At 41.5% G+C, this 22,635-nt stretch overlaps 1 protein-coding gene across 2 annotated transcripts in view; it reads right to left on the bottom strand.

The window, feature by feature from the left end:
• Positions 1-22,635, bottom strand: part of LOC102790292 (netrin receptor UNC5D-like) — a 204,851-nt gene that overhangs the window by 90,666 nt on the left and 91,550 nt on the right. For both annotated transcript variants that reach the window (XM_087843880.1, XM_006796863.2), the window contains exon 2: positions 14,955-15,161. In XM_087843880.1, the coding sequence (XP_087700006.1) occupies positions 14,955-15,161 (207 nt within the window). The remainder of the gene's footprint in view (positions 1-14,954; positions 15,162-22,635) is intronic.

Below are 22,635 nucleotides of genomic sequence, written 5' to 3'. Positions count from 1 at the left end.
ACAGTGCACCATTGCCCACTTAATGGTTTGAATAGCACAACAACATTATTATTCATGGATAATGATAACAAATGGACATTCATTAGAGGGTCTACAACCTATACTATATATCTCAGTGACATGGTTTGATTCTTCAGAAAACAAGAAATTATACCTTTAACTCTTTCAACACTTTGGCTGTTTACCACTTAGTAATTAAATGCCAATAAAAAGGCACTTCTATCTTTCTGCAGACACACTTTGTCAAGAAGAAAATACATAACCTCAAGTGAAGAAAGACAGTGACCCTGTTGGTCAGTGCTGTCTCAGAGAAGTGGTAAGAGTTCAGTTACATACACAGCAGCATCCTGGAATAAACAGATATGATCTACACAAAAAAAACAAAAAAACTCAGTAGTTTTGGTGTTAAAGTTTAAGCTGAGTCACGATTAGCTCCCAGAGGATATGAATTAGAGGTATAAAACACATATTTAGCCATTACATGCTGTTAAAAATATTTTACTGTGCTACACATCTTAAAAGTTGTGAAACTCATGATTCATCAATGCTCCGCTTATTGCACTTAATCTGTTGATGGACTCACATTTGTACAAGCGCTCTTCTAATCTTACTGTCCATTCAAGGTACTTTCACACTGTAAGTCAAATTTACACACCCGTAGGCATACGGTGGTTTTATCTATCACTCACTCACATACCGCAATTCGAGGTTCAGTATCTTATCTCTACTCAACCTCCTCTAGTTCCTGAGCCAAAGCCACCACTTTACACATCAGAAATCAGAAATCAGAAAGGGTTTTATTGCCAAATGTTGAGCCGGTTTACAGGTTTACAATATTAGGAAACTGCTGCGGTACTTAGTGCAAACATACTGTCATATAACGCTTAAATAGACATAAAAATAAAAATAAGAATTAAAAGTGCTAAGTAGATAGATATATACATGAGTGCACGTGGTGATCAGTGCCAAACATGGAATGATGCAGTGAACACAGCGTAGGGTCATGTGTTAGTGATGGGAACAGTCATACGGTTATTGTTCATGAGTCCAACAGCAGAGGGGAAGAAACTGTTCTTATGGCGAGAGGTTCTGGTGCGAATGGACCGGAGCCTCCTGCCTGAGGGGAGCAGGTCAAACAGACTGTGTCCAGGGTGAGAAGGGTCAGCTGAGATCCGAGCTGCACGCCCCAGTGTCCTGGAGGTGTACAGGTCCTGCAGAGATGGGAGTCTGCAGCCAATCACCTTCTCAGCAGAGCGCACAACACGCTGCTGTCTCTGTTTGTCCCTGATAGTGGCTCCAGCGTACCACACGGTGATGGAGGAGGTGAGGATGGACTCGATGATTGCAGTGTAGAATTGCATCATTGTCTGTGTTGGCAGGTTGAATTTCTTCAGCTGCCTCAGGAAGTACATCCTCTGCTGGGCTTTCTTAATGACGGAGGTGATGGTGGGCTCCCACTTCAGGTCCTGGGTGATGGTGGTACCCAGGAAGTGGAATGAGTCCATAGAGGCGATGAGGGTGTCAGTCAGGATGATGGAGGGGAGTGGGGCTGTGTGCTTCCTGAAGTCCACAATAATCTCCACTGTCTTCTGGGCATTAAGCACCAGGTTGTTGTGGCTGCACCAGGACACCAGACGTTCAACCTCCCTCCTGTAGGCAGACTCATCCCCGTCCGAGATGAGTCCAATAACGGTGGTGTCATCTGCAAACTTGATTAGCTTGACAGACTGGTGGGTGGAGGTGCAGCAGTTGGTGTACAGGGAGAAGACCCGAGGAGAAAGAACACAGCCCTGAGGGGAGCCGGTGCTGATGGTCCGGGATCCGAGACATTCTTTCTCAGCCTCACATGCTGCTTCCTGTCCGTCAGGAAGTCGGTGATCCACCGGCAGATGGAATCAGGCACATTCATCTGGGAAAGCTTGCCTTGGAGATGGTCTGGAAGGATGGTGTTGAAGGCAGAGCTGAAGTCCACAAACAGCATCCTGGCGTAGGTTCCTGGGGAGTCCAGATGCTGCAGGATGAAGTGTAGAGCCATGTTGATAGCGTCGTCTACAGACCTGTTGGCTCTGTATGCAAACTGCAGGGGGTCCAGGAGGGGGGCCGTGAGGGTCTTGAGGTAGGAGAGAACCAGGCGCTCAAATGACTTCATGACCACAGATGTCAGAGCCACAGGTCTGTAGTCATTTAGTCCAGTGATCCTAGGTTTCTTGGGGACAGGGATTATGGTAGAGATAAGATAAGATAAGATAAGATAGAACTTTATTAATCCCTCGGGTAGGTTCCTCTGGGAAATTTGTTTTCCAAAAAGCACAGCACCGACAGAAGTTACAGAGTCAAGAATATTATATATATATATATATATATATATACACACACACACACACATATATAAATACAAAGACATATATAGATAAAATATACAAAGGGGATAAATAGAATAAATAGGGATAAAAATAAAAATAAAAATACAAGTGAATTGCACATTTCAAGTATGATTGTTAACAAAAAGTATTGCACAAAGGTATTACACAGTGAAGAGAAGAGGCACTACAGCTTAGTTGTTCCCCCCTCCTTTGTCCTCCTGTTTCCCCTCCCTCTCCCCTCCAGAGAGGAGTTAAACAGTCTGATGGCGTGTGGGACAAAGGAGTTTTTAAGTCTGTTGGTTCTTGTCTTTGGGAGAAGCAACCTGTCACTGAACAGACTCTTCTGGTTGTTTATGGCCGTGTGCAGAGGATGCCCAGCATTGTCCATAATATCCAGCAGCTTCTTTAGTGTCCTTTTCTCTGCCACTGACACCAGAGTGTCCAGCTTCATGCCAACCACAGAGCTAGCCTTCCTGATCAGTTTTTCCAGCCTGGATGAGTCCTTCTTTGCTGTGCTGCTCCCCCAGCACACCACAGCATAGAACAGTACTCCAGCAACCACTGACTGGTAAAACATCCTCAGGAGCTTCCTGCAGATGTTAAAAGACCTCAGCCTCCTGAGGAAGTACAGTCGGCTTTGGGCTTTTTTGTACAGGTGCTCTGTGTTGCATGACCAGTCCAGTTTATTGTCCACCCACAGCCCGAGGTACTTGTACTTGTTGACCACCTCCACCTCCTCCCCCTCTATCTGAACCGGCAGTGGACCTGCTCTGGACCTCCCAAAGTCCACAACCAGTTCCTTAGTCTTTGAGGTGTTGAGTTGCAGGTGGTTTGTGTGACTCCATGTGACAAAGTTCCTCACCAGACTTCTGTACTCCCCTTCCTGATCATCCCAGATACACCCCATGATGGCTGTGTCGTCTGCAAACTTCTGAATGTGACATAATTCAGATTTGTAGCAGAAGTCAGAGGTGTACAGGGTGAAGAGAAGAGGGGACAGCACAGTTCCCTGTGGTGCTCCTGTGCTGCTGACCACAGTGTCAGACGTGATGTCCTTCAGCCTGACGTACTGTGGCCTGTCGGTGAGGTAGTCGGAGATCCAAGCCACCAGGCAGGGGTCCACCTCCATCCTGTTCAGTTTCTCCTGGAGCAGACAGGGCCGGATGGTATTAAAGGCACTGGAAAAGTCAAGAAACAGGATCCTGACCGTGCCTTTTCCCCCATCGAGGTGTGAGTGGGCTCTATGCAGGAGGTACAAGATGGCATCCTCCACTCCCACACCCGACTTGTAGGCGAACTGTAGTGGGTCCTGGGCCTGTTGTACCTGTGGTCGGAGGAGGTTGAGGAAGAGCCGCTCTAGAGTCTTCATAAGATGTGATGTCAGTGCCACCGGTCGGAAGTCATTCAGCTCATTGGGCCGGTTCCTTTTGGGGACCGGGACGATGCAGGATGTCTTCCATAGGGTGGGCACTCTCCCCAGTCGCAGACTGAGATTGAAGACTCGTTGTAGCGGCTCCCCAAGTTCAGCAGCACACGCCTTTAGCATCCTCGGACACACCTTGTCTGGGCCTGCTGCCTTTCTGGGGCGAAGCTTCCTCAGTTGTCTCCTGACCTGATCCACTGTGACACTGGGAGATGATTGGAAGGAGGGGGGGGAAGATGTCCTGCTGCTGAGAGAGGGATTGGAGGAGGGGGGTGTCATCATAGTGTCAGGAAGGGGGGGAAGCAAGGGAGGTAGGAGAGTGGGGAGAGGGCTCTGTAGTGAAGGTGAGGGTGAGGGTGAGGGTGGGGGGGTTGTGGGCTGGTCAAACCTGTTGAAGAAGTTGTTGAGTTCGTTTGCCTTCTCCACAGTCCCCCCCACTGTGCTGTTCTTGGTGTTGTGGCCTGTGATGGTTTTTACACCATTCCAGACCTCCCTCATATTGTTCCTCTCCAACTTCTGCTCCACCTTCCTCCTGTAGGTGTCCTTTGCTTCCCTCAGGCAGCGTTTCACCTCCTGCTGTGCTGCTTTCATCTCCTCCTTCACTTTGCTCCTGAAAGCCTTCTTCTTCATGTTGAGGACAGCTTTGACTTCCTGTGTTACCCACGGTTTGTTATTAGGGTAACACCGTACCGTCTTAGCAGGGGCGACCGTGTCCACACAAAAGTTGAGGTAGTCTGTAAGACAGTGTGTCGCCCCCTCTATGTCCTCACCATGTGGGCTCAGAAGCACATCCCAGTCTGTGGTGTCATAACAGTCTCTCAGAGCATCCTCTTTTTCTGGGGCTTGAAGCATGACATGCCTGCAGTGAGGAGTTGAAAATGCCAGAAAACACTGGGGCCAGCTCGTTTGCACAGAGTCTGAGGGTGGCAGGAGACACACCGTCTGGGCCAGGAGCTTTTCGAGCATTCAGACTCTTAAACTGCTTCCTCAAATCTGCTTCATGAATATGAAGAGTTGTGGTGGGAGGAGGTGGTGTGAAATCCTCCTTGGTGTTGGGTGTGGAGGGAGGTGTTGTAGGTGAAGTGTTTGATGGTGGTGATGGCTCTATGGAGGGGGGAGAGGTGGGGGAATTAGTGTCCAAAGTGTCTCTATTGTTGGGGCCGTTGGAGGTGTGAAGGCTGCCTGATGGCTCGTCAAAACGGCAGTAAAAGTCGTTAAGGAGGCCGAGTCATTCTCTGAGATCTGCTGCTGCATCTTCTCAGAGTGCTGATGTTTAGCAATGTCTATATTACACATCTCCATTTCTTTTCCTTTTTACAGCGTTGCCTCCTGGGAGGGACATATATAAGGCTAAATCTGAGGAAAACAGAACAACACAATGGTAAATGTATACCTGCCTTGCTGAGTTACCTGCCTCTGGAAAGATGCAGTCCATCCTGTGCCTTATACCCCCTGGGCAGACAGTGTTATGGCATGTGTTGCTGAGTCTGTCTGCATTTAATTCACAGCTTACTGCTTTAATAGCTACAGCACCCTGCTCTTTCCTGAACCCAGTGGCCATTCTACCACCTGAGTCAGACTATAATAGCTTGTCCAGAGATATAGCTGTTCAACTGCCTCCTACAGATGAAGCTGGATGGGGAGCCAATGTCTAAGGCAAGATGCTCATTTTCTCAACATGGGCTTCGTTGGCTCAGCTCTGTCTGTGTGTAACATAGATATGGCTGGTAACTGATACTGTTCGAAAAGGCCCACTAAATCTCTGGTCAGGTTGAAAGAAATCCTCTGTGTTTATGAAGTCTCAGTACTAAAGCATGGCCAAGAAGCAAAGCCACATATCACTATGGTAACCAGCTTGGGGTTTCAACAGGTCATACTGTCTTATTACATGCATGCATTAGAGCTTAGATATGTTTAGTAACTAAGTAAGACAAAAAAGTGAGAAAAAGAGCAGAAGTCATCAAAATAAATTAACGTGAGAGAAAGGGAAAAAATATAAATCAGATCAATTCTATTGTATTTACACAGCAATGATGACATACATGGTAAGGCCAAGACCTTATAGTACTCAACTGTTTCACAGTGGGAAGGAAAAACACAATTTTAAATAGGAAGAAACCTCAGACACAACCAGGCTCAGTAAGAGTGACCATCTGCTGAGACCCGAGAAGAATAAAACACACATTACTTTCCAAGCATGCAGCATATGTGAGTGAAAAAGTGTCTGTGAAAGAGAAGCTGTCATTTCACCCCCCTGAGAGTCAGTGTGATGTACAGTCTGAGTGTCTTAGCCATGCTAAGGGCTCTGTGAGCAATAGCTTTAAGGTAGATTCTCATATAAACAAAGAGGACGGGTCAGTAATTGACAGGTAATGTTCAATATATAGGAAGAAAAATGAAAAACACCCGACCCAAAAATAGAGAAGAACCAAAGTCCTCCATCAAAGCAAGCTGGGCTTCAATAACACCTCAGCAGTGCCGCAAGCTGATCATCTCCATGCCAGTCCACTCTCAGGCAGTAATTTGTGACAAAGGAGCCTGAAGCAAGTATGTAATGTATAAAAAAGTTGGGCATTTCTGGATTCAAAAACATGCTTTTCATTGTTATAAACATGATTCTGAGTAAAATTCAGCTGAGGTATTTAAAATGAAAGGTTTATTAATCCAAATAATTAATCATTAAAGAAAAATGTGCTTGGTACTAACAGTAAATTTCACATGGTACTTACACAGAATTTACATGTATTTAAATGATTTAAGTCAGTTCATTTTTTAAGCGTTTATTGTGAATCATTCTTTGATTGAGTTTAGGAAATGAGCTAATAATTTGAGATACTGGATTTCTGCTTTTAATGAGTCATACATAATACGTACAGTGGGGCAAAAAAGTATTTAGTCAGCCACTGATTGTGCAAGTTCCCCCACTTAAAATGATGACAGAGGTCAGTAATTTGCACCAGAGGTACACTTCAACTGTGAGAGACAGAATGTGAAAAAAAAATCCATGAATTCACATGGTAGGATTTGTAAAGAATTTATTCGTAAATCAGGGTGGAAAATAAGTATTTGGTCAATAACAAAAATACAACTCAATACTTTGTAACATAACCTTTGTTGGCAATAACAGAGGTCAAACGTTTACTATAGGTCTTTACCAGGTTTGCACACACAGTAGCTGGTATTTTGGCCCATTCCTCCATGCAGATCTTCTCAAGAGCAGTGATGTTTTGGGGCTGTCGCCGAGCAACACGGACTTTCAACTCCTGCCACAGATTTTCTATGGGGTTGAGGTCTGGAGACTGGCTAGGCCACTCCAGGACTTTCAAATGCTTCTTACGGAGCCACTCCTTTGTTGCCCGGGCGGTGTGTTTTGGATCATTGTCATGTTGGAAGACCCAGCCTCGTTTCATCTTCAAAGTTCTCACTGATGGAAGGAGGTTTTGGCTCAAAATCTCACGATACTTGGCCCCATTCATTCTGTCCTTAACACGGATCAGTCGTCCTGTCCCCTTGGCAGAAAAACAGCCCCATAGCATGATGTTTCCACCCCCATGCTTCACAGTAGGTATGGTGTTCTTGGGATGCAACTCAGTATTCTTCTTCCTCCAAACACGACGAGTTGAGTTTATACCAAAAAGTTATACTTTGGTTTCATCTGACCACATGACATTCTCCCAATCCTCTGCTGTATCATCCATGTGCTCTCTGGCAAACTTCAGACGGGCCTGGACATGCACTGGCTTCAGCAGCGGAACACGTCTGGCACTGCGGGATTTGATTCCCTGCCATTGTAGTGTGTTACTGATGATGACCTTTGTTACTTTGGTCCCAGCTCTCTGCAGGTCATTCACCAGGTCCCCCCGTGTGGTTTTGGGATCTTTGCTCACCGTTCTCATGATCATTTTAAACCCAAGGGGTGAGATCTTGCGTGGAGCCCCAGATCGAGGGAGATTATCAGTGGTCTTGTATGTCTTCCATTTTCTGATGATTGCTCCCACAGTTGATTTTTTCACACCAAGCTGCTTGCCTATTGTAGATTCACTCTTCCCAGTCTGGTGCAGGTCTACAATTCTTTTCCTGGTGTCCTTCGAAAGCTCTTTGGTCTTGGCCATGGCGGAGTTTGGAGTCTGACTGGTTGAGGCTGTGGACAGGTGTCTTTTATACAGATGATGAGGTCAAACAGGTGCCATTCATACAGGTAACGAGTGGGGGACAGAAAAGCTTCTTACAGAAGACGTTACAGGTCTGTGAGAGCCAGGGATTTTCCTTGTTTGAGGTGACCAAATACTTATTTTCCACCCTGATTTACGAATAAATTCTTTACAAATCCTACCATGTGAATTCATGGATTTTTTTTTCACATTCTGTCTCTCACAGTTGAAGTGTACCTCTGGTGCAAATTACTGACCTCTGTCATCATTTTAAGTGGGGGAACTTGCACAATCGGTGGCTGACTAAATACTTTTTTGCCCCACTGTACATAATCCTCATCATCAGAATGTCAGAAAATCATAATACATGAATAGAATACCCTTTTGACATAAACTCAGACAAAAAATGTAATGTTTTTTATCCTTTCTTTGTCATTGAAAGAAAGGGTTACTTCTGAAAAGTAAACCTGGTATTGAGTTGCTAAACTAAATGATTAAGATGCAGTCTTATTTTCTCTCACCCTGTAGCAATAATGAATAGTTTTTCTATTTTGCTTGCAAATTGTGCTTTCATATAAAAAAGATCAAAGAATGCAAGTGGAAAAGGCATATTCTTTTTCCTCAATACAAAAAAAAAGAAAAGAAATTCACTTAAAAGTACTGTAGGGTATTAGAGAGCCACAAAGTGATGGGTAATAATGCTGCTGGCTATTATTTTTTCCATTTTAGTTGCAAAAGCTCATTACAATTTAACTGAACAAAACAAATAAATATGGAATGGGGTGATTTCTGAAAAAAAATGGTATTGGGGAAAAAATTATGCTGCCTTCGAAAGAACAACTCCACAGTGCACAAATGATGTGTTACGAAATGATAATTTCAAGATTTGAAGCGATTTACTGCCTTCAAAGGGAGACTGTCAGAGTATGCAGTCACATCCAAGTGTGGGCTGTCAGAAATATCCAGGTCCAGTGTTTTTTAAAATCTAATGATACTGGCATTAATGTTGAAACATTTTGTTCTGTACTATTTCAGCCATCATCCGATCAAGTAGCTTTATGAGTTTGTAGACACTTAACGTAATGCCAGAGGGTCACAGCTTCATGCTTGTTCTCCCCAGCTCCACACCAAACTGCTCCATTTATTTTCAGTTTCTCTCTGCAGTGTCGGGTAACATGGTTGTGCACTGAGATGGTCAATAATGAGACAAATGTCCTCTTAACGAATACAAAATCCTTTTGAGACATTCTGACAAGTAGGATATATTTAGTGTTATGTTTCTGCCCATCCAGTAAATCCAGTATTCAGTTGCTAGTGTGCGAGCGGGAAACTTTTCTTTTTTTTTTTCCCCCCCCCAGAGGGCCACACTGGCTAAGATAAATTAAGGGCCACACATTGAATAATTGGATTTAAACATGAAGTGCAGAGATGAATTATTTTAAACTCAATCAATCTGGTAGCTATGGCAGATCATTTTACAGTGAGCTATTTTTCAACATCCCTTGTTTCAAAAAGCAAGAACTTCTTTATAGAAAATATAAACTTTTTTTAAAACTTTAAGTTTACTTACATAAAACAATCCATTTACCCTTATGCCAACTTTTTAAATTACCATACATTTTACATGAACCACTGCAATTGTCCATGATAAAACACACTGCACTATGTTATGAATATATAATAGGTTGGGCACGAATGACATATGTTGAATGTGAAACATGCAAATGTAGAATGTAACATTGCATTTTCTCAATCAAAAAAATTTATAATAAATGTTCTTGTAAATTGCTGTATATGTGATAATGTTTGTGCAAAGTGTTGCTGAGATATAACACATACAGACATATATACACTACAATCATTACAGTAAGGTAAGCAGATTATTTTATAATCATGAAAATGTACAATTTACCATTAGGGTGCACTGACCAAAGAAAGTATCAATAACAGACACTTTTAATGAATAAATTAAACTCAAATAATTTCTGCTCTCTAATTACTTTTACTGTTTTCACTGGTGTATCTACCTCAGAGTTTAATACTACTTCAGCATGTACTAACGTGCCTGAATGAAGAACTTAATAGGCTAGTATTTATTGTTTCTGAACATGCATAGGCTCATATACTGTCACGGCGAGTGAGATGAGCCGTGTGGAAGAAATAAAGGAGGATCCAAACGCAGGCACTTGTAAAGGTGTGAGGGTGGTTTATTAAACACAAAAATATAGATGGACAAACGGTAAACGGAGAACTAAACTATACTGGGACAACTAAACTACTGAGCCTGAACAAGAACACGAACCTGAACATGAAGGAAGACGGAAGATGGTATATGACGGTGACAGCAGAGAGAACACACGAAAGGAACATGGTAGATACACAGACGGACCAGCAACTACAATAGCAGAAGACACGACTTAAATACACACAGAGAAACACAGGGAGATTACACTCAGGTGGTGGACACAGCAATTAACGAGACGAGACAAGAGGTAAAACTGAACACATTCACAAGAGATGCAGACCTTCACAATAAAACAGGAAACAAGACCTCACTACACAAAGATGCAGACTCGACACTGAGAGACAGACAGAAAATGACACATGGAACTAAACCCACACAAAACATGAGAACACAAATCCTAAACCACGAGTAAACAGAAACATGGAACTCTAATAATACGCAACTCAAACAATAGGCAACAATTCCTTAAACCTGAATAAACAGAACATAGAATTCAAATAGTAACTAACAAATCACAAATAATCAAGAAACACCAGACTAGCCCAAAGCACTCCAAGATGCAAAATAAACCAAAACATAAGGAACTGAAAATGCTGGGTCGAACCGACCCAGAACGGTGACATATACAATACACGAGTAATGAAATAACTCTGGCATGGGTTAGATGTTGAAATATGCAGCAGAGGACAGATGTCTATCTATCAGTCAGGATCTGTAACATGTGTTTGTTTACACACGTGTGTTTGTTTACACATAAGAGGAGGGAATATCAGTAACTAGCAGTACAGACTCGCTGTGTTTTTCTTAACCTCAAGAAGCGAGCAAATATTTTTTAGTGACTGTTTTGTCTTCCTGAATATGTGCCACATGCGTGTGTTTAGTGACTCTGAGGCCTTCTAGTCACTATAAACTCCTCTACATTCATCAGCTTGTCACTGACTTTGCTCTTATGTCCTTCAGTGTTCAGGTCAACCAGCAAGCTCTGGGTCTAAAAATATATCACACAGAAGTACCAAAAACAGCACTTCTTGAAGTGCCCACTTGAATCTGGCTTCCAAACACAGACAGTATAAAATATGGAAATACCCCACTGAATCATTAAGGCTATTTAATGCCATCTATCCATTTTCTGCCTATGATTGACGCCTGAGCCACAAAAACTGGGTCCATTTGACACAAGCCCCTCACCAAATACTGAGCACCTCACCCTCCGACTCTTCAGAGGGAGATCATTTGTCCTGCGTGAATCCACAGTTTCATTCTTTGGACACTACCCATAGCTAGTGGCTGTAAGTGCGGGTGAGGATGTTGACTTCACTTTCACGTTCAGTTCTCTCTTCATCCTAACAGACCACTACACCTATTACATTACTGCAAACACTGCACCAATCCATCTGTCAATCTCCTGTGTCCTCACTTGTAAGCAGACCCTGAAATGAGGATGATGATGGGCCCCTTGTAGCTCCCAAATATGACATCTCCAAAAATGGTTTTCTAAGCTGAAATGAACCAATACGCAGCTAGGTGCCTAAACTGACAGAGAAACTGTGTAAACGCTATCCCGCGACCATCACAGGCAACAGTTCGAGCTGCAATGCTGTCTTCTCTCCCAGTTCTCAAATACTTATGAAAGTTATACTAGTTGGCTAACAACAATGGCATCTTACATTTACCAAGATGGTGACAATGAAAATAAAACAGACTTCACACAGCAGTCGATGACATCACTGTGGCTAGATCCATATTTTCCACCTTCTGTGCTTTTCAAGTATAATTAACCCATTTCGAAACTCTTGTTGCAACATAGTTTAAGCACTTTATCAGGAAAAGGGAAATATAATTTGGTTTTTAGGAAAAAAGCAAAACATAAACAAACAAACAAAAGCTGGCTTCAAAATAGCAGTGTAGAGTAGTATGTAACAATCAGTGTTGGGGAGTAACGGAATACATGTACCGCCGTTACGTATTTAAAATACAAAATATGAGTAACTGTATTCCGTTACAGTTACCGTTTAAAAAGGTGGTATTTAGAATACAGTTACTTTGTTGAAATAAATGGATTACACTGCGGTACTTTCCTGTCTCATATTGTGGCGGGTCAGGACTGTTTGGGTTTTGTTTGACAGCTACGTTCTGTTGTTCCAGGCGGCAGCGTTACGGTTGCCATGGTTACAGGGTGACGCTCTCTCTCTGCGTGTTTCCTGGGTGAGAGAGCGCCTGTTGTTGTTGTGCTAAGCTAATAGGCAGAATGCTACAGGTATAGCTCTAAAGAATGTAGCATCATGGGCAGTGTAGTCCGTGCTGCAGGGAGAATGGACTGCCATACACGTTATGTGTCTGTGAGCGAGGGAGGGAGAAAAAGGAAAAGTACGAGCTGTCATCGAGCAAAAACGGGAGCTGGAAGCATGTAAATATAATAATAACCACTGCAGCCAAGAAGAGTGCCTGACGAGCCCAGTTGTAAGTAAGCTATTAAGACTCGACTGTACACCGTGTTCGTGTTTTCCTCCAAAAACAATAAGTTCCGTTGGAGCAGCCTTTCAACGCCTCTCTCTGTCTCTCGCTAGCAAAGTTGACCCAGACAACAAAGTAAAGCTAGTTTTCGGCTACGAGCCGACACAGAACCCACCGTATTAGCCAGAGGTCCCTTTACTACGGTTCGGAGCCGCGGACCTTCAGTAACAGTAATAAATCACAGCAATAGTACATTCACGTAGTTGTAAACAGCATGATAATATATTAAGTAATCCAAAGTATTCGGAATACGTTACTCTCATTGAGTAATGTAACGGAATACGTTACAGAATACATTTTGGGGCATGTATTCTGTATTCTGTAATGAAATACATTTTAAAAGTAACCTTCCCAACACTGGTAACAATAAGACCAGACTCAAAAGCCAGTGTGTAGTATGTCTTGATGCATGGTCCGGCTGTGTGCAGGCAGGAATGGAGGACCCAAATGTAGACTCAAACAAGGAGACAGAAACTTAAGCTCAAAAGTTTAAGACAGTTTTCAGTAGGAGAAATGTTTTCGTCACTCATCCAAGTGACTTCTTCAGTCTCAGCTGACTGCAGACTTCCCCAACCTTATAAACAGTACTTTTGCACAATGACTGAAACTAGCACCGCTGATGAACAATGGGCTGTCAGGTCAGTTTCTTGATCATGCTGTGTGTAGTATAATAATAATAAAACAAACCTCATCCGAGCTGAGAAAGACAGCAGATTGGCATAGGGTTTTGGCTTTTTTAATAACATTCATGTGATCCTACCGCTTTAATAAACTTAAACTTAATTTATTAAGTTCAAGTAAAAAAATGCATTATGCTTAACAGAACTGTTTCAAAGAGTCTGCAGTGTAACTGTAATAAACAAAATATAAATCCTACTTGTAGGAGGATCAAGCTGTCACTTTATGGGGGTGGTTTCTACCAGTTTCTCTATATATAGGTACATATATTTTATTAAATTACTTTGCAAGAGCTTCTTATCTTTACTGTCACCACATCTTTGGTGCTATAACAACAGTTGGAGGACAGAAAACAGTCCTCAGAATAGCATAAAAAATCTGAGTGAGTTTAATAATTCATCTAAATACAGATGCACATGGAAAACTTGAGTTTTTCTGTGTTCTGCCTCTGTTTTGCAAAAGTTCCTCAAAAGTTCCAAATAAACTATTACGATACATCTTCCAGCAGCCAGCGTTTAGAACATCCTGACACAGTCCAGGTCAGAAAAAACTATTTTACTTGAGGAGATACTATTCTGTCTCTGGAAACCCTTTGCCTTCTGTACATCCCTTTCCTTATGACTGTCCCACTGGAGACGGATATGAGTGGTGATAAAAAGCCAGATGGGAGCAGAGCTATGAATCCAGACTAGAGGCAGTAAAGATTTAGAGGTCCGTTGTTAGCAGTGAGAGTTAATGCATGCTACTGTGTGTTAAGTAAAGCACCAACCATCATTCAACTAATACATTTTTTTCACAGTTTTAATTTTTGAGTACAGGTGATTATGTGTATTGTGAACAAATAGATACAAGACCACAAATAAAACAGTTTTTGAAATAAAAACAGGAGCTGCTTGCAAGATACGCTTGTAAAAAGTTAATTACAACACAAGCACATTATGAGGAAAAGAGGAAAGTATAATTTAGTTTTTGTTTTACAGCTAAATTCGCTGTATAAACACAAGTGCAATCATGAGATATTTATACCCATCGTGAGGTGATGCAACAAAAACTGACAAGAGTATTAGAAAAGAAGGAAAAAATGCCTCTGTGGTCTGAATGGATTTATTTTGAAGTTAAAACAACAACTGGATTTCAGTAAGTTGCATCAGTAAAAGACACCATTCAGAGTTCAAAGTCTAATCCCAAAATTGAACAAGTTGATGCGTTTCATGCTCTAACAGTTGTCATTTCTGCTCAGATCAAATGTGACACAGAGTGTAGTCTGTAGAAGTGAGGCAAATACATTTACAGGGTTGGATGTAGCCGTAGGCATTGTCACAAAGCCCCATTAGCAAAGTTCCTGCTTGAGACTTTCAGTGCTTGCTGTCTGCAATATGAGTGATATTCACATAATGTAAAATGCCAGATACGGTTTGACAGGGAGGATGGAATTGAGTTTTATGTGTACATTTACACATCATGTGTGTATACAACTCTTTTAATACACCAAACAATATTGCTATACACACATCCTACACATTCATCTGCATGATTGTATCAAGAAAGTTATGTATGTTAAAAAAAAAAAGTTTCTGTACCTGTTGTGAGGTCAGTGTGCTCTTGAGACATGTGCTGGCTCTGGTGGACCCATTCACCATTGCACTTGAAGAAGATCTGGAGCGCAGGCCGAGCTTGACACCGGAGCTTGATGGGATTACTTTTGACAATGTAGGCATCGACAGGCTCCTCCAGGAAGTGAGGCAGGGTCCCAGATTGTCCATGCTGGAGGGCTTCACCTCGTTGACCTAAAGGATTAAATGAGAACGAAATTCAGACTGATGAAACAATAATGCAAGATCATGTCTGATCATACATTATCATTGTCATAGCAACCCTGAACTCCTGCACTCCCTAGTGCACGTATAACAAGATATAATAATTCAGGCATATTTTGCAGCAAGAACTGACACACAAGTGTGAGCATCCAGTGACATTGTAGTACATATAAAAAGAGCTACTTCAATAATTTTAACAAAGCACAGTGCTGTGCAAAAAACACAATAAAACTTTTCTCACAGGTCAAAACAAACTTGCTTCACCACTTCAGGCAACGACACACCGTCGACTACAACCCGTCTGCAAAAAAAAGTAAAATGCTAATCAGTTATGTTACTTTCCTTTAAAATGTCCAGGGAAAACTCTACTTTGGCTACTTGCTTGGCCACATCACCTACTAAACAATAATCTATCATTATTAATTAGAGTATGTGATAGGTTTGTAGTTTGAAACTATTCGCTGGAACGTTGAAGACAATATAATTACACAGCAAAGCAAGACACGAAGTAGGCAAAGTTCTTCATGTTTCTCGTGCACGGGAGAGAACCGGACAAACGCCGTTCCTTCGCTTGACCCCAGTTGCTCTCGTCCGCTCCCCCGTAACACTGCTCTTTTATTGAGGTTACATGAATATGCATAGGTTCATTAACATACAACGTCTACATACAAACAAAGAGTACCTTGCCTGTGCGGTGTGTGTGTGTGTGTGTGTGTGTGTGTGTGTGTGGGGGGGGGTCAGAGTGTGACCCCATAAATGACTTCCCTAAACCTGCTGGTCTGGAAGTCCAACAGTTCATCTAAACAAAAGGCACTTAGCCTAAAACAGATATAGCCACGTTTATCCTACCATAAAACAATAAGAGAAGGTACGACCTCTTCCATGCTCCCAGAGTGTGGGTGTGGATGCCAGAACACTCTGGAATGCGCACAAAGCCTTTGCAGATTATTAAGGATCACACATCCTATCACTACACAATCGATTATACACCTCTAACAATCTAAAACTAATTATAAAACTCTAAGCATATATAAGTAGATATTTCTAAGCATAAATGACAATCAACAATACAAAACCTAACAGTATGCAGTATTTCCATAATATTGGCTATTACTCAGGTGGTAGAGTGTGTCGTATAATGATAATAATAATGATCATAAGGTCAGGGTCTTGATTCCCAGTTTCAATAGTCAGTGTTTGAAGTATCGTTGGGCCAGACACTGAACCCCAGGATCTACAATGTGAATTTTAGATAATAGTGCTTGGGTGTAGAAAAAGTAATTGCGTTTAGGTGAATGTAGTACAAAGTGCTCTGAGTGCTCAAAATTGATTAGAAAGGTGCTATATAAATCCATATATCATATAAAGCTAACTTAGCTGTCTCTCTGCATTCCCTCATTTCATCCTCTTCCTCTGGACTTCTGCAACCAGCCCAACTTGTGGTCTTTACTACCTCAGTCACATTAAGTTGGTGCCCAGTTGTGCAAAAACAACAAGAGAGTGTCAACACCTAGTAAATGAGCTTCAGTTAGCATCAATAGTTGACTCAACATATAGATTATTTTCTTACGTTTTTTGAAAAAAAAAATGGTAACAAAAAACAGCAGTGAAACAGCTTTGCTAGAAAGTGAAGAATGCCAATTTTACGGGAATTTCTCGAGATAACTGAGATATGAGGCAAACCTGCTAGAGTGCTAAACATGAAATATATACACTACTTCACAACCAGCTAGAATTTGAGTGATGAGACACTATTTTCAATGAGCAAACTGAATTTATGGACAGCACTCCCACAAAGTAAAAATAGCTATTATAAAAAAGTTTAAGTGTAATTACTCCAATAAATATCTCACTGAAATTGATCAAGATACAGACATCCTAATGTTGATCAGGAAGATCAATGATAGCGCTATAAAAGCAGCTTTGGAGTCAGTTGTTGGTGTTCACTAAAGACAGCTAATTCAGTTTAAGAATTCACTGAACAGACACTGGCAACACATTAACAGGCATTACTCCCTTCTTCCTTTGCCCGTCTGAGATGTGTTCCAGTCGGCACACGTTTTGCTACTTCTGAGGCCCACAAGTGTAATTACACTCTGACTAATCCCCTAGTTTGCTGGAACCTCTTTCATGCAAGTGTGAAGGGTTTAGTGAGGCAAACCGTCCCGCACACCTCCCCTCCTGATACCAACTCCCCACTGCACACTGCACTCCATAGTGATGTGTGTACCTCTGAAAAATCCCATCAGGATTAGAGAACCCACTCTCCCCTTTTCTCTTCCTCTCTCTAGCTAATCTAATCCTCCTACCTTTCCTGCCGGATGTCTCCTGATCGAGGGAAATAGATAAAAAGTGTCTGTGTGATTCCTTGGCTGTGAAAATCACAGCACTTGCCTGGTGTTCTCCCCACCGTGCGACACATTCACATTCACATTCACATTCTCTCCCTCATTCCTGGAATTGAAGCTGAACAAAGAGACATGCTTTTAATTTCAAAATGACTAGCCGCAGGCAAGCTTTTCTTGTACAGAGTGCTCCAATTTGTTTTGCGAACGGCACATTGACATGGCATGTTTGTGTTTGGATAGATGCAAAACATAGACGTGAGAGCGCATCCAGAAAATGATAGATGGGAGCAAGAATACACAAACAAATCGCTGTCAAATAAAGCAACAGCACTCAGAGTAATGACTCTTCTGGTAATAGATCAGGTATTATACTAATGCTTACCAACATGGCAGTTTAATGCCTCTGCTATTAATAGCTGTACCATCAACATCTGCATTAGTAAAGTTTTAGCAAAGTATTACAGGGTTTATTTCACTGAGTAGTCTGTTCAGGTTTTCAGTTTTTATTCAGCCGTTTGGAACATAATAAGACAGATACAGGAAAAGAAACTGGTCTGATTTAAAATGCTGGGAAATTCTGGTGTATAATTGGAAACACAAGGACTTAAGTGTTTACGCAGCAAGATTATGTTATTTGCTCTTGAAACTACTGATCATATATCACAAACATCAAGCAAAGCCTATACTGTAGGATGCTTCTTTGCTTGTTAACGCTGTTTTAGAGAAGACGGGTTGAAGTGCTTCTAGATCCTGGTACAGTCTTTAAAATGTAGGTCTGCAACCTGAGGTGTTCCTCAAGGAGCAGTCCTCGGTCCCCTTATGTTTATAATGTGTTATCCAAATGCAATGACCACATTAACAATAAATCTCTCAAAATTTCTAAAGATTTTTAAAATCCTGGGTGTCTTATCTCACCTTAAACCTTATTATCGTGCAAAAGTGATAATAAAATCAGCATTGTTTCATCTTATAAACACAGCCAAAGAAACATGAAAACTAAGTTTTAGAAAAACCTACATCACCCCAGCTCCTAAATCGTTACACTCACTGCCAGTAAGCTGTAGGATTTAAAGTTTTGTAGCATTTCTTTACATGGAGCTGGCCCTAAATATATTTTTGATAGGTCTGAGCAACACAAGCCTACTACACACCTTACATCATTCAGTACTGAACTGGTAGTGGTTGTAAAATCAAAGCAAGGTGAAGTAACTTTTAGTCCAGTCCACACACACATACATAAAACCAGGCTTGGCTTGAGGTATGCACACATTACTTCCTGCAAGTATTCTGCAATTTGGCTCAAATTACGTTATACTTTTTAACATTCTAGCAACATGCACTCTTTCAGTTTGTGGCCAGATTTTATACTGGTTCATCTGCATGTTCACAGGACAGGCTGAATCTTCTCCTATCAATATTTCTTGTCGCTGTCATTCAGGGAACTGGTGCACCTTGTGCTTTCTCAGTTTTCACAGTGATCTACAACCAATGCCTTCGCCTGGCAATAACACATAAGGGGCACCGATACATCTAGCCCACTCTGAGAGGAAAACAAGATATCACTGCCAAAGGGCTGAGTGATGGCTCTATTAAACACCCTCTTTTTCTTTTCCTCTCCCTGCCTCTCTATCAGCATCACAAGCAAACAAACCTTTGTACCATAAACACAAACAGTCTGCTAATATAACATTAGCTCTAAGGCATCTTTAAAGGACACCTGTTAATGTTTCAATTTAACACACCATCTCCTCATATGCAAAATTACAAGCAATGTGTGGTCTCTTTTGTCAGTTCAATATATTCCTCGCTTTTGCTATCTAAAGAAAATGAGGGGGAGAAGCCGCTCACTGACTGGACTAATTCGGTAAATCTTTTGGGTGGTAGACTGTTTCCCAAAGAGAAAGATGACAGCTGTGATTCAGAAAGACAAGCTGATGTTTGCCAAATTCTCCTCTACATTCAGCACACTCAAATGTCCCATCGCTCTCCTGTATCCATGTCAAACACCAGCTGAAGCTATGGAAAACTGACATCTTGACACACAAACTGCTGAAGATCATGTAGGTACTCTGACTGTGCCAGCACAAACACAGGGCTCCAACAACATGTCCTCTTCCTGCTGTTTCTTGTTTTATGCCTATCAAATTCTTGGCACCTGATCAAGATGCCTCTAGGACAGCTCCCTTTGAAAGGTTTTCTGGGTGAGCCAAACTGGGAAAGACCCCAGAGCTCACTGGAGAGCTTTTGTATCTTGTCTGGCCTGTCAATGCCTTGGGATCCCACAGGAGGAGCTGTAACATGTTGCTGGGAAAAAGGACATCTGAAATACCTTCCATAGCCTGCTGCCACGGTGACCTGACTTCGATAAATTGATGAAAATGGATGGATGGAAATTTATCAAATTCAGACATTATATGGACTTCCACCCCAACCTTAGAGTTCAGACTACAGATCATGACCCAGATGTTACGTGTGCACTTCTTCTGCTGTTTTGCATGCCAGTAGCCTCTTGTGTCTCTATGCCAAACCTTTAAACTTCTTCTCGCCCTACAGTTACCTTGATATCCCCACCATCTGCATCACTTGACCTTCCAGCCTCCCTTCACATCTGGTGCTCATTCCTTTATCATCAGTTTAAACATATCAGTTTTTTTTTCCAGATAGTCTTCAGTAGGCTTATAGCATCCCACTGAGCTAGGCTAGTTTGTGCCCGCTTTATTGTGACCTTTGCCTGAATCTGATATTTGTTTGTCTGGTATTTGTCTGTGTTGTCCGCTTCTACCTGCATGCTACTGACATTGGCCGATTTAAGCAGAGCCTTTCTGACCTTTACTTACTTAGTCTTCAGTTTTGGCTCCCGGGGATTCACTGATGCAATAACCCATGTCTCTATATCAAAATATCACGAAAGAGGAGAAACTATACTGTTTTTGCTCACAGCCTTCATAGCGAGCTATCAATATGGAAACGAAAAGTTAACAACAAGACCTCTTCTCACCCAGCATCTAGTGCAAAAAGGCTTACCATGATCCACATAGGGGAACATATCTAAAAAGGCAATGTCACACAAAATGACACAACCCACATTCCACACAAAGCCTGTGAATGGCTCACAAATGGCAAGTATATTCCATTTCCTGGCAGAACTGATTGCAGAAGGATCCTCTTTGTTAAGGAGCCAATTGCCTTCAGAACCTAAAGCCCTGCTCTTAACAGGAAGTGGTTGTAATACTTTCTGAACACACAGACCCAACACAAAAAAATTGTTTTTTTTAGAGTCTTGAGCTTAACGCAAGTCTATGACACAATTAGGAGGAATGGCCCAAAATGTCTCCTCATTATTGAGCTGAAGCTTCTTGCTGTATAGGCGGCTTTATAATGTACTGTTTTCCAGGATGTGCTGTGTGTGATTGCTCAGTTTTTTCAAAAAAGAAAAAGTTTGAGTGTTATTTGTTAAGTCAGATGGGCTTATAATTTTTATGTAATGCATTTTTTGTTTTTTCTCTCTGCATCAAAATAAAACTACAATAAAAGTTCAAGATTCTTAATTTTATTGTAAATGATCAAACATACAAATTTAGTAGATGACCAAATAATTATTTCCCCAACTGAAAAATGTACTTGAAATTTTTACGACAATCTGCAGTAAATATTTTCTTCTGGGTTAACTGATCATTGCTGTCTTTGCAGTATGGTTTTGGGCACCACTGATATAAGAATTTAAAGACTGATATCAACAATTGTGATGATTTTAAAAATCTGACATTCTTATATGCTGGTCATTTAATTACTGTTTTGTTTTTCAGACACACAAAACAATAATGTCTACTTGTTTAGTTACTTGTTTATACTCGTGTCTGCTTGGATCAGCTGGTTGTTAAGTCTGTGGCGTAACAAACATGCATGTTGCCAACAGGGAAATTGCAAAGTGCAGCATCAGCGCTCATAACATGGTTGAGGGGAGTTTTCCATACCTCTTCTTTACTTTACTTTTTATTTATTGGCTGTTGTAAATACTGATACCAATAGCTAATATAGCCCGTAATATTGGACAGTGGCTACATCGACTCTGGCTCTGTATTTTACTGGTCTAACAACGTTATAATTATGTTAAAACTGGTTTCCTTAATTTTGGTCACCCTGAGAAGTTGCTTACTGCAACAAGCACTTTTTATTCCTGCTGTAGTGAGAGGAACTGAATATACAGCAAGGCATGAAGTGCCACATAGACGGGTTTGATAATTTGTGTTCCTTCATTCACACAAAGCATGCTTACTTCAGTTTGGAAGAGTCATAATGGATGAAAAAGAACTTACATTTGCGGTTTCTGTCACCACATCACCACTCTCTGCACTTTGAAGCTTTTTTTAAAATGCACATTTACTCACTTGTGTCCCTTTTGTGGCTCCTGGGTCTCTTGTCTCATGCATAATGTTCACTGAAGCGAATTGAATTAGATTGCTTTCTGTCACAGAGGCACATGTGTGACCTCTGATTTCAAACTTCCAACAGGTGTAAGGCACCAAAAACAATTCTCCGGCGTATACCATTCAGTACAGAGATTATAAGCACGACAACAGTGCAAAGACGAGAAAAATGTGTTTGACTGTGTGGGCGTTTGCAGGAAACAAAGGGAGAAAAACAAAGAAAGGAGGAGAATGTATGGCTTTAATAAAATGCAACATTCCCTTAATGTGTTGTCCAATATTCGAAGCCTGAAACATTTTACAGCACGTCTCGTGTTTTGTATTATTCTTACATATGAGTAACTGGACCTCATTTAATGTTCTGTAGATGGAGCATTGGTAACATAATTACAACTAAAACATATCTTGCATCCCCAGTTCTCTTTTAATTAGCCTGGGAAACCAAATAAATGACACAACAAACTGGAGAGAAACACAGGAAATGGTATTAACTCACACGAGAGGTTTCAGGATAAAAAAAAGTAGAAGCAGCTGCATGTACACGGGTTAACAAAAAAACATACTAATTAATTCTAAATTTGTTGATTAAGGGTCAGTGGCATAATTATTTGTTAATTATTTCACCGTGCTGCCATTTCAGTCACAGTTTGAAAAAAGAAGGTGCAAAGT

This window comes from Neolamprologus brichardi, chromosome 7, assembly GCF_056152115.1.
Source record: "Neolamprologus brichardi isolate AB-2024 chromosome 7, ASM5615211v1, whole genome shotgun sequence".
Classification (NCBI taxonomy): domain Eukaryota; kingdom Metazoa; phylum Chordata; class Actinopteri; order Cichliformes; family Cichlidae; genus Neolamprologus; species Neolamprologus brichardi.
This window is presented reverse-complemented; position numbering and strand designations above follow the sequence as displayed.